General features: G+C 49.6%; 1 protein-coding gene across 1 annotated transcript; it reads right to left on the bottom strand.

Annotated features, from left to right (window-relative positions):
* Positions 1–2,474: 2,474 nt before the first annotated feature.
* SOSTDC1 (sclerostin domain containing 1) lies at positions 2,475–15,497 on the bottom strand. The gene is made up of 2 exons (XM_018568959.1): positions 15,216–15,497; positions 2,475–3,146 (listed from the first exon to the last, which is right to left on the bottom strand). The coding sequence occupies exons 1-2, from the start codon at positions 15,415–15,417 to the stop codon at positions 2,719–2,721; spliced, it is 630 nt and encodes a 209-aa protein (XP_018424461.1). The 5' UTR covers positions 15,418–15,497; the 3' UTR covers positions 2,475–2,718.
* Positions 15,498–16,552: the final 1,055 nt, after the last annotated feature.

Below are 16,552 nucleotides of genomic sequence, written 5' to 3' on the forward strand. Positions count from 1 at the left end.
CGATAAGGGGACAATGCAACTCTTCTATAAAAGTGCTGTGTTAGATTAAGAGCAATGGATTCGTTCTTGCCCCTCCCTAAAGGGGGCCTACTGCTTGGAGGGTCCCTTCTTCCTGCAGGATACCCGTGTGAGAGACATCTGAAAGGTGGAATCAGGCTTGCGGTGAGAGTGCATCTGAGCACACAATTATTTATTCAGGCAGCTCCATGTTAAAGAGGACTTGTCATGGTCGAAATATGGAAGCTGCCATTTGCTTTTATTAAAGGTGCAAGGCTTGAGTGGTCATTCAAATCCTTGCTGCACTACCTGGTGAGTTTATGGCCTGCAATATGCAACCAGCTGAGCTGCAGCCTTAGTCAGTGACATGATGGGGGTGATGGTTTACTAAAGGAGTAGTAGAAACTGTTCACTTTGCAAAGAGTTTGTGCACTTGGCTCAGTAAATCAGGTGAAGCTTTGGTCACTCTAATCAACCAATTATGTGCAAGAGAAATTAAAAACAAAATTTGCTAGCACATGATCGGATGATTTGAGTGAAGGCAGCTTTGCCTTATTTACAAAGCTAAGTGAACACACACTCGCTGTATTCATCAACTCCAATGAGTAGTGAAGCAGGGAGATGAGAATGACAGAGATTACATCTTTGAATATAAGACTGCAATGACTTGGCACTTCTAGTCTGACAGGTCCTCTTAAATAATCAGGATTAATGTACAGATATGTAATTCAATAATGCAGTATATATGTAATGGGGGGAATTTACCAACAGTGGAGCAGCTGTGCATGGCAACCAATCAGCTTCTCTCTTCAGATTGTTCAGTTAAGGTTTGAAAATAAAAGAGAGAAGCTGATTGGTTGCCGTGCACAGCTGCTCCAGTGTTGATAAATTCCCCTCACGGTATATAAATATATATATATACTGTTGCCTATGAACACCAATAGCTGCTCTCGGGCTTCTATGGATTACCGCACATCATTGCACTTTGCCCCGTATCAAATGCAATAAAACCCCAAATGTATCTGTAGTCAACTGCCAACTTTCTCAGAAAACGCTAGTTCCCTGTCCGTCGTGTCGATTCTCCCTCTTCATGGCCTAGGCAGCTACCACTTTCAGAAGGGGCGGTGTGCAATGACATTGCATGTATTTCCCTCGTGACAGGTCCCCTTTAATAAGGCAAAGTACAATTTTTATAAAATGCAGCTATCCACAGTAACCAATCAGCGGGCTTCTTCCATTGTTCTGGCGTAATAAACGTTTTTGCCATTCAGGGCAAAGTGACGGGTTCATTTGACATTTAATCCTCCTGTCCCATTGCACTCCTGACCGGACAAAAACCCAAATCCAACTGGGTAGGTGCGGTGGTGACAACGGATGCCTCCGTGAAATGTAGATGGATGAAAGTAGTCACTCGCACGCCATGATATTAAAGGCAATGCTGTTTATTGACTGAGATAACACACATCTCCTTAGGGACGTTTCGAGACCATGCGGCCCCGTCCTCAGGCAAACAGCCGCATGGTCTCGAAACGTCGCTAAGGAGATGCGTCTTATCTCAGTCAACAAACAGCATTGCCTTTAATATCATGGCGTGCGAGTGACTACTTTTATCTATCTAGGGTTCACTTGACATGACACGGCCAACCACCCTCTGACACTCCCTGATATTGGTAAACTCAGCACCCTGGGAAATACCCAGTACTTCCAGGTATCGAGGAGCATGTGACCTTCCCTTTTTTCCCCCCAGGATGCAATGCTCGGCCAATCGCCAGGACTGATAGTGCAGGGGAGGGGTGAAGGTCGCTTATCACTAGACTTAGGGCTCCAATGGGCAAACGGAATGGTGGGGAACATGTGAGGGGTAAGTATCAGGATACCTTGCCAAGTGAAACTGTCACTTTGCTTATTCAGATTCTCTCATCTGATTGGTTACTATGTGTGACTGCACTTTGAACGTCACCCTTATGTTGCATCGATAAACAGGCTTAAAGGAGAACTATGAGATGAGTGATTTCCACTCACCTCATAGTTCTAGCCGACCTGTGACAATGAGACTGTCACAGGTCGGCTCAGTAGATCGGGAGGTGAGCGAACACATACCGGCGTTCGCTCACCTCTCGATCCTGTCACAGCTCTCTGCCGTGACAGGGGGATCGGCTGGATTCCCCATCTCCCCGATCCGATCTGCCAGCGCTGACTGGCGGAACGGACGGGGGAGGGGCGGGTACAGCTGGCTCTGCCTCTAGATAGGCAGAGCCAGCTGTCACTTACGCAGCTGGGCGGATCCTGTCATCTACGTCGGGATCCGCTCCGGCTGCGGCGTCTCAGTATACAGGGAGCTGTAGCTCGCGGTATACTGAGCTTAGGGTAACGGGAGGACGCTAGTTTGTGTCCTCCCGTTACCCTTAGGAGAACTATGGGGAAAAACAGTGACCCCATAGTTCTCCTTTTAAGATCGGGGCGGAGGCTCATTTGACACATTGGTACGCTTTAGCCATAAGACTTTGGCAGATTTTCCCGAGTTCCCGGATATTCCCAAAAATAAATCTCAGTCCTTCAAAAAAGAATAAAGAATATATATAAAAATCTGTATATCAGTAACGTAGCTTTAACGGTCAGAGAGCGACCCAAGAGTTCCATTGGAGAAAAATATCCAATTCAGTCTGGTGGGACGAAGCCCCCCTGGGTTTACAATGAAGTCCAGTCTATGGTGGCCCACGTCTAGCTGGAGATGAGCCTACTGATTTTGCTGAGTTTTTTTTTGTCCCGGCTGTGGTGGCCGTGATGGTGGGGGTGGATGGGTTTGACAGAGCCTTCGTAGTTGTGGCTGGACTCGTTGTGTTGCCTGGTGTATCTTTTGCACTTGCAGGAAGTCACCACCGTCACTTTGTAGGTTCTGCTGGTGCCGTCGGAGCACTGCAGCTGTATGCGCTGGGTCCGCGTTTTGTCGTTGACGCAACGCCATTCCTGGGTGCTCCTGCGGCTCCAGTATTTGAGACCGTATCCACCTCCGATCCAGTTGGGTAAAATGGGAAGAGGAAGGCACTCTCCGGCACAAACCAGTTCCTTTATTGGCCTCAAACTAGTGCACTGGCCGTCCGAAATATACTTGGTGGACCTCAGTTCCCGGCACCCAACTTGATTATGGTCTAGAAAAAGATCAAACAAATGGACGTTATTATATGCTTATAAGATATTCTTCCGACAATAATAATTAGTGTAACCATTCTCTCTAGCTGTAACAGCGCACCAGAGGACAAAATTCACACTCAATTTTTACATTTCTATTTTTTGGTAGATGCAGGAAAGTTAAACCCCCTAACAGGTTCTTCTCTAGGGGACTCTGTTGGCGAGACCTGTGCTGAGTTCCTGGGTCTGTTCACATGCTGTGGCCATTATGAGGGGTTCCCACTATCCCTGCACTGAGTTCCCGGGTCTCTACACCTACTGTTCTCATTATGAAGGGTTCCCACTATCCCTGCACTGAGTTCCCGGGTCTCTACACCTACTGTTCTCATTATGAAGGGTTCTCACTGTCCCTGCACTGAGTTCCCGGGTGTGTACACCTACTGTTCTCATTATGAAGGGTTCCCACTATCCCTGCACTAAGTTCCCGGGTGTGTACACCTACTGTTCTCATTATGAAGGGTTCCCACTATCCCTGCACTAAGTTCCCGGGTGTGTACACCTACTGTTCTCATTATGACGGGTTCCCACTATCCCTGCACTAAGTTCCCGGGTGTGTACACCTACTGTTCTCATTATGACGGGTTCCCACTATCCCTGCACTGAGTTCCCGGGTGTGTACACCTACTGTTCTCATTATGAAGGGTTCCCACTATCCCTGCAATAAGGTCCTGGGTGTGTACACCTACTGTTCTCATTATGAAGGGTTCTCACTATCCCTGCACTAAGTTCCCAGGTCTCTACACCTGTTCTCATTATGAAGGGTTCCCACTATCCCTGCACTGAGTTCCCGGGTCTCTACACCTACTGTTCTCATTATGAAGGGTTCCCACTATCCCTGCACTGAGTTCCCGGGTGTGTACACCTACTGTTCTCATTATGAAAGGTTCCCACTATCCCTGCACTAAGGTCCTGGTCTCTACACCTACTGTTCTCATTATGAAGGGTTCCCACTATACCTGCACTAAGTTCCCGGGTCTGTACACCTACTGTTCTCATTATGAATGGTTCAACTATCCCTGCACTAAGTTCCCGGGTCTGTACACCTACTGTTCTCATTATGGAGGCTTCTCACTGTCCCTGCACTAAGTTCCCGGGTCTGTACACCTACTGTTCTCATTATGAAGGATTCCCACTATCCCTGCACTAAGTTCCCGGGTGTGTAAACCTACTGTTCTCATTATGAAGGGTTCCCGCTATGCCTGCACTGAGTCTACACACCTGCTCTGCCCATTTTGAGCAGTCCCTACTACCCTCACTGGGTTTTTATGCATTCTATATTATGGAGAGGAGTTGGAATTCACAAAGGTGAGCGGGAACACTCAAAATTCCCAGGTGGTCAGGAGTAGAGTCAGGAATTTTGGCAGGGAGATCTCAGTGCTGAAGCATCCAAGACATATAAGAAGCCAGGGGCTGACTCAACCCATCAGGTGCCATTGATAACTAAAATATTGCTTCTGAGTGGGCTAAATCTAGGTGATCATTTAACTTCCATGTTACATAATTAGGTTGAAAAAAGTCCATCAAATTCAAACTATGGAATGTGTGCCAATGAGACATTTTCAAACAGTCTTCTCTCTGAGGTATGATCTTGGAACCTATTCATTTGGACTGAATTCTTCTGAACCATCCTTACTGTGCCCCAAGACAAGGTCAAGTGTATCTGCAAGGTGACCAAACATCTACCCTCGGCCAAACCAACCACGATTGTTTATGGAAAGTTATAAGAAAGAATTTTACCATCAGGTCTATGGTTATCATACTCTCCAGTGCTACGAGTCACCAGCTGTGCGTTGCATTTGTCCCTGCTTACTGCTAATACAGTCGTATATGATCCAAGTAGGATGTGGCCCCTTAAATGCCCACCCCTAAATTGTTAATTGGCCTTCCTTTCGGAAGAGGAGACTGACTACTGAGGATTTCTAGAGTGATGCTAGAGCAAGAAAGGATGTTGAAGGACCTAAGTCTGGTTGACCTTGTCACCATTACTCCAGAAATAGGCGAGACCAATATATCAACTTGATGGCTCGAAACACATATAAAGAGACCCTGTTGCCAGACCATTCACTTTACCATAAGATATGTGCATTTACCATGTTTTAGGCATGTAATATCTCTGTAAAAGCCTCTGTGTAGACATGCAAATGTCCCGAGACTTCTGCTGGGCTTCGCCATCTTGGATGGGATGTCAACAGCCCAAGAAGACTCAGAGCTTTCACTCAAGTGATACTCTATGGACTTTCTTTCTCAACTGGTGGGTCATGACCCAAAAGTGGGTCGTGACCCCGTGTTCAGTGGGTCGCCGCATGCCTTCCACTTTTCTAGATGAGAGGCTTCTCAGCTTCCCCCTAGTGCAGCACTGTCAGTTCTCACGCCAAGCTGCCATTCGAAATATGCTGTCTGGTGCCGAGTATCAGTTTCAGGTGGGGTGGGCTGGGCCTGTGGCCGCGAGGGATCTCCATCCATACATTCATTGCTTACAGCTCATCACATTCTGGCTCCCGGCACCTCTACGGGCATGCATGGGAGCTTTACAAGCAATACACATATGGATGGAGCTCCATCACAGCACAGCAGCCCACACTGGACCCCAGGTTGAGGTTCCACTCCAGTTTCCGTAATGGCAACACAAACGCACTTCCCACCCACAGTTCGATCGCCTGCACCGGAAAGCGAAGTACCGCAACATGTTCTATAGAGGTGCCTGTACCGGAGTGTCATCATAGTCTGGCTCCATCACAGCAGCCCACACTGGACCCCAGGCTAAGGATCCACTCCAGTTCTAGGAGACTAGAACTCTAGGTGGGGAGACTGGGTGGGCCTTACAAAACATTTAACAAAATTCCAAAAATGTTGGGAGTGTGTATTGTGTGTGTGTGTGTGTGTGTGAGAATGTCTATGAGTGTGTGAGATTGTATCTGCATGTCAGTGTTTTTGAGGGCCCATTCACACTAGTACAGTGTGTTAAACTGTATCACGCAATTGCACCTACTGTGCATTCTGGTGTGGGAGGTGTGTTGCGTTGCCATTCATTGAATGGTACCCCAAATGCACCTCCCACCCACAGTTCGTATGCCTACACCGGAATGCGCGGTACCCTAATGCCGTGCATTCCATTGCAGTGCGATTTGGGTCGCGACTTATTGACCAAGGACAAAAGCGGGTCCTGAGGTTACACAGGTTGAGAACCGCTGCTCTATGGTTTCCCCCCCCAACAGCTACATGATTCTTTGCCATAATGCCTCATGACTATAAGCGCTCTTTCACATGTGAATCAGCCTGCCCACACAGCTCTGTGCTGCGTGCAGGGCCGTATCGGGCAGCTCCCCGGAAGTACAGGTGTTGCGTGCGATTAGTACGCAGCCCCCGTCCTTCTCTATGGGACTACGCGGCCATACGCCGCCCTGCGCTTACCTGCCCTGCGCGTCTGTGCGGGTGAGCGTACTCGTACGCTGACAGGATGGTTCCTCTCTGCGTCCGAGCCAGGACACACGCACCCGTACGGACCTGCACTTGAAGTGAGCGTAGGGGGGGGGCATACGGCCGCGTAGTCCCATAGAAAAGGACAGGGGCTGCGTACTAATCACACGCAGCACCTGTCCTTCCCGGGAGCTGAGCGATACGGCCGTGCACGCAGCACAGAGCTGTACGTGCCGACCGATTCCCGTGTGAATGAGGCCTAAAAAGGAAGCTGCAAAGGAGCCAGGCCGTTCTACGCGCTCACGCGGCCTCGCTGTTAGGTCAGGGCAGCTTCTATTAGTCCGATCTGGGAAGTGATGACCTTAATTATGTTTACAGGCAACCTGAGAACCCTCCCTGGATCCCAAAACAAAAGAAGCAGCGGGCAGAGACGGAATTCCACGAGCCCTTTATGTAATAATGAAAGTGATGACTGCTTCCTACTCCAGCGGAAAGAGACGACCAGCCGATGACAATGGGTCACGTCAAAACATCTCCTCGTCACATCCCGGAATCTGCGCTCTGATCTTGTGGGAGCGCCCTATGGGTCTGGTTTCCATCTCCCTTCTACAAATGTGTAATCCTTCTCAGGCTGCTGGAGGAAGCTGGGAATATTTCTCTTGGTTTTGTTTTGGGAAAAGATCATGTGAGAGGGCCCCATAGCAAAACCATTAATGGGCCCCAAGTCTCCCCCCATGGCTGTCTCAAAATGAGTTCCTCAAATAAGGAAGAGCACTCTCATAGCATAGCGGGGTCTCAAATGTCATAAAGATTCCAAATGCCAATGTATTGCTGGGATTTGTAGTCTTCTATAGCTGGTCTCCTTGCTCCCTCCCCTGGCTGCCTCTCCTCGCTCTCTCCTCTATATCCTCCCCCCAAAAAAAATTGGCACGCATGCTAGAGTGTTCAGGTTTTACTTAGAGAAAAGGTGGCAACCCGAGTGCAGGCTCCAGTGCAAAATATTGGTGGCTGCAGGCCAGGGGTGTCCCGAGGCCGGGTGTCACCCGCAGCGGAGACCAGGTGACGTCATCGCGCATGCGCGGGCATCTAATTTGACGTCTGGCGGCAGCCATTTTGGTGATGGACGCCGGCAGGGAGAGGAGGGGACGTTCACCCGGCGGGATGAGGTATGCCGCCGGCTCCCCTCCTCTCTCCTGACACTGTCGGGCTCTCTGTCCATGACCGAGTGCCCGACTTTTCAGAGGGGGTGACACCAAACTCACTGTCATTCATTTTGGAGTCACCCCTCCAATGGTGGTACCCGGGTGTGGGCCACACCCCCCTGCACCCCCCTTGTGACGCCACTGGTGCAGGCTCCAATGCAAAATAATTTCATATGAGCTTTAACATGCCAATGTCATTTTTTTTTTAAATCTTCAGCTTCTAATGCACATTGTGAGGAGCTCCCAGTGTGCAGTGACATCAGAGGGAGAGGGAGGAGCCGGTACAACTGTGCAAGACTGAAGGGGAGGACGGAGGTCAGATAGAAGACTGAAGGGAAGGATGGAGGTCAGATAGAAGATAGAAGACTGAAGGGAAGGACGGAGGTCAGATAGAAGACTGAAGGGGACACCGGAGTTCAGCTTTAAACATTGTATCATGTTGGCTGCGAGTCGACATTTCACAACTGTCAGAGACCCGCGTGCTGACTATCCCCGGGGCTACAGCCACCCTGCCAAGCGTGACCCAGAATTCCCCCCTCCCGCCAGACGGATCACCTTGATGCTCTCATTAAAACGGGGATGTGTTTGCGCCGCGGGGCCTGGAGACGCGCTCCGCCAGGAAGTGAAAACAAACGCTGGAACAGAAACAAAGTATTTCGCGTCCGGATGATACTTCACATTTCCCGAGTGCCAAAGACAGCTGAGAGTGGAAGGAGGTGTGACGAACTGCACCGCCGCCGATCAAAGGGGGCAGAGGCGGGAGAGGCGCTAGGCTCTGCGGCGCGCGTGGAGTCTATGCACGTTATCCAATGGACAGCCCGACATGTGGCAAAGGAGCTCGTACAGCAGTCTGCGCTGTGAGCCTCACGCGGTTTATTGACGGCAGCGTCAATGCAGGCCAAGGCACTGGTGCGTTTGGGGTGCCGTTAACAACCAATGGCGCCGCAAGAGCATCACAGGTTTTTCCTGCGTTGTCCCGCAGTAGCACTGGGGTTGCTGGTTCAAATCTAGGTTCAGCCAGGACAGCATCTGCATGGAGTTTGCATGTTTTCCCCGCTGCTTGCACTCCAAAGACATGCTGGTAGGCAGTGGCGTCACAAGGGGGGTGCGGCCCGCACCCGGGTGACACCATTGGAGGGGTGACACCAAAATGACGGAGTCACTTTGGTGTCACCCCCCTCTGAAAAGTTGGGCGCTCGGTCAGGGACCGAGAGCCCGACAGCTGCAGGAGAGAGAGGACGGGGCCCGGCGGCATACCTCATCCCACCGGGTGAACGTCCCCTCCTCTCTCTGCCGGCGTCCATCACCAAGATGGCCGCCGGCAGGTATCAAAAGGATGACTGCGCATGTGCGGTGATGTCACGGCGGAGTGTCACCCGGTATCTGCTCCGGGTGACACCCGGCCTCGGGACGCCCCTGCTGGTAGGTTAATTGGCTCCTGGGGGCCCTGGTGTGTAAGATAGGGATCTTAGATTGTAAGCTCCTGGGGGCAGGGACTGATGTGAATGTGCAATATGTAATGTGGTGGTGCCTTAATAACAAGGCAGATGTTCAACTTTGCCCTCAGTGTTTATTGCCTAGCTTGTGCAGGCTCTTGTAGTATCCGCAGGTCACTGTATGTTATGAAGCAGAGGAGAGGGCGAGGTGTTCCTTTCCTGGGTGACAACGCTCACCGTACTGTATCTATAGAGGAGCAGCGTTGTCACCCTATGACAGGAATTGTGTTACTGGCAGGATCACCTTGTGAATTTAAAGGGGAAACACCCAGAAAAAAGAAAAGGAATGCAGCCGCCTGATGAAAGAACCGATGCGAATGGCTCACAGCTCCTGCAGGTCAGGTCAGGACTTCATACAATCGCCCGTCAGGCCTCTTCATCCGGGCCGGGTGTGGCATCTGGCTAATGTTTCTATTGTGTTGCCTTGTATAGGAGAGGACGTGGCGGTGTCACCGGGAGATCGGGGAATCTTTCCAGTGACTTTTAATGAAGCCGTTCTCCTCTCCGGAACATTAGACGGGAAGAATTGGGGAAGTGGAGGAGGGGCCGTGTTGGGTTACCTGTCGTACGGTGAATGATACAACTCAGGGGAGGGCCCAACATTTGTCAGCAGCACAGAAAATATTTCACCGAGATGGTCAGAGACTGCAGACATGCTACAGGAGATGGTCAGAGACTGCAGACATACTACAGGAGATGGTCAGAGGCTGCAGACATACTACAGGAGATTGTCAGAGACTGCAGACATACTACAGGAGATGGTCAGAGACTGCAGACATACTACAGGAGATGACTTATACTACTGGGGCCTACAAAGGGCCACAAAGCAAATACCCTGGGGGCCACATGTGGCCCTCGGGCTGCAGTTTGGGCACCGAGGTGTTTGTTGCACGGAATCACATAACTGACCCACATACCTACAGCAATAAACAATACAAATTGTACAACACGGCTATTACCTCTGTGTACAATGTTACCTGGTGACATAATGAAAGGGTCAGCGTACCCAGAACCCAGAATGTACCAGGAGGAGCTAGAACATATAAAGGTGAAGGGGCGGGGCATCCAGGAAAAGGTGGACAGGAGCAGAGCCGGGAATTATGGCAAGGAGATCTCACAATCCATAACATAGATGAAGCCCGGGGCTTCAATGCCTCACAGTTTGACTCTCTAAAGCATCCACATCCTGAGTAGTAAAGCCTGTCCCCTGCCAGCATGCCGCAGAGAAGGACCCTTGCTGTCTACGTGGAAGCAGTGGTCTCTCTGCACAGGTCCAACACCCCCTGCTGAGTCAGAGCTAGAGCTCTGCAATCCTGAGGGAGCTTAAAGTCCAATTCCACTTTCAGTTGTTCAATGGTGCTCAATATCGTAAGTTTGTAACATGCTGTAGAGAAGGACCCTTGCTGTCTATGTGTAAGCAGTGGCCTCTCTGCAGGGCTAGAGCTCTCCAATCAGCAGATGTCATGCTCCCTGATGATTAGAAAGCCAATGCGTACAAACAACTAGACGGTGCTGACTGCGCACACTGCTGCGGTAGATGAGCTGACCCCCCAACAGAACACGTCGGGATCACGTCGGTACACTAAGCTCAGATCACAAAGCTTTATCACCGGGATAAGGATCTTTATTTTCAGTCATGTGACTGCGATTGTCAGACCTCATTGATAAAAAGAGTCATGTTTACAACACACCGATCCTTCTCCGGGTGCGTTAGATCTCATTGTGACTATAAAACGCGTCGCTATATACCGCCAGCGGATACATTGTAACAGTTCCGGCTTTACACGGCTACATTGTATCAGCTGGAGTGCGCGGCGCGGTGCGGGACGCCGGAGGTTTTCTGGGTTACATTTATGACTCTGCAAAAGGATTTTTGAAACTCACCCTAAAGCAAAATCATCGCACAACAATCGTCGCACAACAATCATCGCAAAACAATCATCGCAAAACAATCGTCGCACAACAATCGTCGCACAAAAATCGTCGCACAACAATCGTTGCACAACAATCATTGCAAAACAATCATCGCACAACAATCATTGCAAAACAATCAACGCACAACAATCATTGCAAAACAATCAACGCACAACAATCATTGCAAAACAATCATCGCACAACAATCATTGCAAAACAATCATTGCAAAACAATCATCGCACAACAATCATTGCAAAACAATCATCGCACAACGATCGTCGCACAACAATCATCGCACAACGATCGTCGCACAACAATCATCGCACAACAATCGTCGCACAACAATCGTCGCACAACAATCATCGCAAAACAATCGTCGCACAACAATCATCGCACAACAATCATCGCCCTTCTGGTGTCTGTTTGTATAAAAGGTGTGAATAGGAAAGGAGTGTAGCGTGCAGAACGGTGTACACGTGTTGTGTCATACAATGCTGCAGACACACTTCTGTACACGACCGGCAAGCTTGGTCAGCGGTGAGCAGAGCCGCCTTGCCGTCCGAGAACAGCCGCGTGTTCATGTAGTGTGTGTGCGTGGAATCTCTCTGGTCTGACTCCTAGTGGTGGGATCATTCCTAATGTATAGTTGTGGTAAGGTGCAGATATTAGACTGTAAGCTCTTCTGCAGCAGAAGACAATGTCAATGGTTCATTGTTCTCAGCCGATCACACGCATGCAGGTTGGTGTCAGATGCACAGAAATCACCTGCACTCCATGCAGCGTACAGACCTTGAGTAAGAGGTTGGTGCTTGAAGTGACAACACGGATGGCGGCGTGTCAGATGCAGTCCATAATAGAAGTCACCAGCACTCCATGACGTGTGCGAGAAGTAAAGCACTTTTTATTCAATCGTCACATACGTCATACAGCCAACGTTTGGGGGGCCACGCAGGGTCCCTTCTTCTGGGGGACCTAGTGACCAGTATGTCCCCCAGAAGAAGGGTCCCTGTATGGCCCCGGAAACGTTGGCTGTATGACGTATGTGACGATTGAATAAAAAGTGCTTTACTTCTCGCACACGTCATGGAGTGCTGGTGACTTCTATTATGAGATGCACAGAAAGACCCCTCACCAGACAGGTTGAGGTTCTCCTTCATCCAGGTCATGGTAAAAAAAATAAATCAAGGCAGCTGGACTTGCTTTATTTTTCTTGAAGACGTTTCGCTGGTCATCCGACCACCTTTCTCAATTCAGAATGAGAAAGCTGGTCAAGAAAAATAAAGCAAGTCCAGCTGCCTTGATTTATGTTTGACAGTTTTAACACTGTGGATGGATTCTACTCCTCCGCTTTAAAAAACTGACAGATATCATCCACCACATAGTTACATAGTTACATAGTATTTGAGGTTGAATAAAGACATTAGTCCATCAAGTCCAAATGGAAGATTTCTCATAGCAGCTCTGTAGACCTTTGACACAAGCGGGCACTTCCTGCCTACTACCTGCCTGTGCAATGTATCACTGATGGTGCTCACACCTACCAACTGTCCCTGTCCCTGTTCTCCCGGGGTCTGAGGATCTGTCCCTGTCCCTCCGGGGTCTGAGGATCTGTCCCTGTCCCTGTTCTCCCGGGGTCTGAGGATCTGTCCCTGTTCTCCCGGGGTCTGAGGATCTGTCCCTGTCCCTCCGGGGTCTGAGGATCTGTAACTGTCCCTTCGGGGTCTGAGGATCTGTCCCTGTCCCTCCGGGGTCTGAGGATCTGTCCCTGTTCTCCCGGGGTCTGAGGATCTGTCCCTGTCCCTCCGGGGTCTGAGGATCTGTCCCTGTCCCTCCGGGGTCTGAGGATCTGTCACTGTCCCTCTGGGGCCTGAGGATCTGTCCCTGTTCTCCCGGGGTCTGCGGATCTGTCCCTGTCCCTCCGGGGTCTGAGGATCTGTCCCTGTTCTCCCGGGGTCTGAGGATCTGTCCCTGTCCCTCCGGGGTCTGAGGATCTGTAACTGTCCCTCCGGGGTCTGAGGATCTGTCCCTGTTCTCCCGGGGTCTGAGGATTTGTCCCTGGAAATGTCCCTGACCAATTTTTCACTCAATCTCTCTTTATATGAAATTGTACAATCTGTTATTTATATAGTGTTGTCAATCTACACAGCGCTTTATATGCTGTTCCTCAAGGAGCATACAATCTAAGGTCCCTATCCCATACATGCATACATACTACATACATACATACTACATACATACATACTACATACACATCCTACTAGACTCAATATAGACGGCAGCTGATTATCCGACCATCATGTCTGTGGAGTGAGAAGGGAAACCAGAGGAAAGCCACAGAAGCACAAGAAGAACATGCAAACTCCATACAGTTAGTCTCCTGGCCAAGATTGGCCAAGATTCTAACGAAGAACCCCCGTGCTGCAAGGCAGAAGTGCTAACTATTAAGCAACTGTTCTGCCCCAACTATTAACACTCTCTTTGGGATATTAAGTGGAAATCTAATGAGGAGCACCTAAAGCCAACAGTTATCAGTCTTCACATAGTAAAAGTGTCATATGTTTATATATAGTATCATGGAGGTCCTTCAAGGCACTATGTGGATAAATACACGAGCTTAGTGTCCCAATGTCCCTAGGGATTCAACTGAGATGTCATATATTTTTAAACATAGTGTCCTGAAGGTCTACCAAGACTGAGAGTGTCCTGAAGATCTACCAAGAGTGACAGAGAGTCCTGAAGGTCTACCATGAGGGACATAGTGTCCTGAAGGTCTATCAAGAGTAGCATCATATGCTGAAGGTCTACCAAGAGTGAGAGAAAGTTCTTAAGTCTACCACAAGTGACATAGTGCTGAACATCTAGCAAAAGAGATATGATGTCCTGAAGGTCTAGCAAGTGTAACATAGCGTGCAGAAGGTCTAGCAAGAGTTCCATAATGTCCTAAAGGTCTACTAAGAGCAAGAGAGAATCCTGAAGGTCTACCACAAGTGGCATAGTGTGCTGAATGTCTAACATGAGTGACAAATTGTCCTGAAAATCTACCAAGAATGGAATAAAGGTCTAACATGAGTGACCCAGTGTCCTATGAAACGCGAGAGAGAGTCCGGAAGGTCTAACATGAGTGACCCAGTGTCCTATGAAACGCGAGAGAGAGTCCGGAAGGTCTAACATGAGTGACCCAGTGTCCTATGAAACGCGAGAGAGAGTCCTGAAGGTCTAACATGAATGACCTAGTATCTACGAAAAATTAGAGTTCTGAGGGTCTACCAAGAGTAAGAGAGAGTCCAGAGTCCAGCACCATAGATGATACAAGGGTAACATATATCGGGGAGACCAGAGGTACCTAATATGTACAGTCTGGAGCAAAGAAGGGAAAGGGGGGTGGGGAGCATGATTGAAGCCTCTTAATACATTGAGTGTGAGGATCAGGTTCAGGAGAGCAGGATATTCAATATGAAGCTGAGATCAAGAACACGGGGACCTGATCTGAATCTAGCAGGAGGAAAAGTTCACAACTAACCTTAGAAAGTGTTCTTTTCCTGCAAGAGTAGTTGATACCTGGAGCAAACTTCCAGCAGAGGTAAGGAGTCGAATGAATTTGGAGGTAAGGTGAAGTCACCTTTGAGGGTGGATTTAAACATGCTTGAGGTAAGGATAGGTCTATACTCAAAAAGGTTCAAAGAACCCAAATCTGTAAATCACCTCAAATGTTATAAAGCGGCAGAGACTCAAACTCGTAAGAAAAAGTTCAAAGATAATAGAAAAAAAGGGGGCGGGTCCTGAGGGAGCGCCTCGGTCTTTTTCTGCCATCGCTCCTCTACGTTTCTATAACTCTACTGCACGTGATCAATAGCCGGAAAAGTTGACCAAAAATGCCGCCGCGTACAAATAGGCTGAACGGCTATGGAAAACCTCGTATCGCTTAGCCGGTCGGCGGCGAAAGCGTGACCCCCCAAAAAAAACCCCGGCGACAGGGAATAGAATAAAAGGGATACTCACTGGTCCTGTCCACGGGCGAGTTGAGTGGGTGCCTGCCCCCATTGCGGGCTTGGTTGATGGAGCTGCTGTTGGCGGCGTGCAGCAGATGTTTATCCACATGGGAGTAGAGGACCTCCGTGCCGTCGTTTTTGAAGGACAAGCAGCTTTTGAAGAGGACGCAGGAGAGGTAGAAGAGGCAGCGCTGGAGGGGAGAGGTGAGCATGGTGCCTGGATACTGTTTCGTCCTGCCTGGGATTGTGAACTCGCCTGGAGATGTCTGCGCTTTATATAGTCAGAGGGGGGCTTGGCATTCATTCAGGTGTCAACTTCAGCGAGAGGGAAGTGGGAGGGCCAATCGGAGGGCAGGCTTGCTGAGATTTGCTTGCAGGGCGACGAACGCTGGAGCTCACGATACAGGGGGTGCGAGTTACACAATGCGAGGAGAATATAGTGAGAAGAATGACACCGGGGAGGTCTGACATGACAATGGCAGGAAGAAGGAGATGGCTTCAATGGCTGGCTTTGTTTGGGCTGCGCTGGCCAGCTCCTGCCGGGGGGGAGGGGGCCAATTATCAGGGACGTCCTTGAGCTGTGCGCTGAGGCTGCCTGACAACGCAGCGCGGCGATCGGTACAAAGCTACAGCAAGTACATGAGCGTTGTAGTCACAGGAGCTGACACTTAAAGGCGCAGTACACCTTTAAAGGATATGTTTTATTATACACCCATATTTAGGGGGAACATGAAACAAGGTCACATCCCCTCCCCCCCCACACGTACTGTGCAAAGCTGGGGCAATCCCGGGATCAGAGGAGAATCTCATTACAATCTGGTTGTACAATCCTCATACAATCTTGTATCCCCAGCAGCTACAGCAAAGCTCAGTCTGGGGGAGGGAGAAGCAGCACAAGGAGCCAATCAGTTGTGCAATGCCTAGAGTATGCTGATAGGAGGAGAGAGCAGAGTGATGGAAAGAGAAGCTTAACAGTCTGCCGCTTCTCCTTTCGCTGTCCAGTCAGAGAAGACCTGTATCTAGAACATGGTGACCTGTCATCCCATAATAGGAGCAGGAGGAGGACCTGTCATTGTCTGCTATGTATGTAGCTGTGCTGTCACGCCTCATGACAAACACAGCAAAATAATGATCACCAAGCATGGAGGCGGCTGTGAGCTGCACTGCGCATGTTAGTTTATAAGTCATCCTGCACTGATGAGATCTGTTGCCAGGTTCTGGTCTTCCTGTCCTATTAAAGGGGCCGCTGACGGCGATCAACATATGTGACGGATCTGTGAGTACCGGACCCGGACCCGGCAACAAAACGTGTCACTATGTTACTACGTGTAGTACGTGTTACACACT

The sequence above is a fragment of the Nanorana parkeri genome, unplaced genomic scaffold (assembly GCF_000935625.1).
Source record: "Nanorana parkeri isolate BGI_ZX_2015 unplaced genomic scaffold, ASM93562v1 scaffold1267, whole genome shotgun sequence".
Taxonomy (NCBI): Eukaryota; Metazoa; Chordata; class Amphibia; order Anura; family Dicroglossidae; genus Nanorana; species Nanorana parkeri.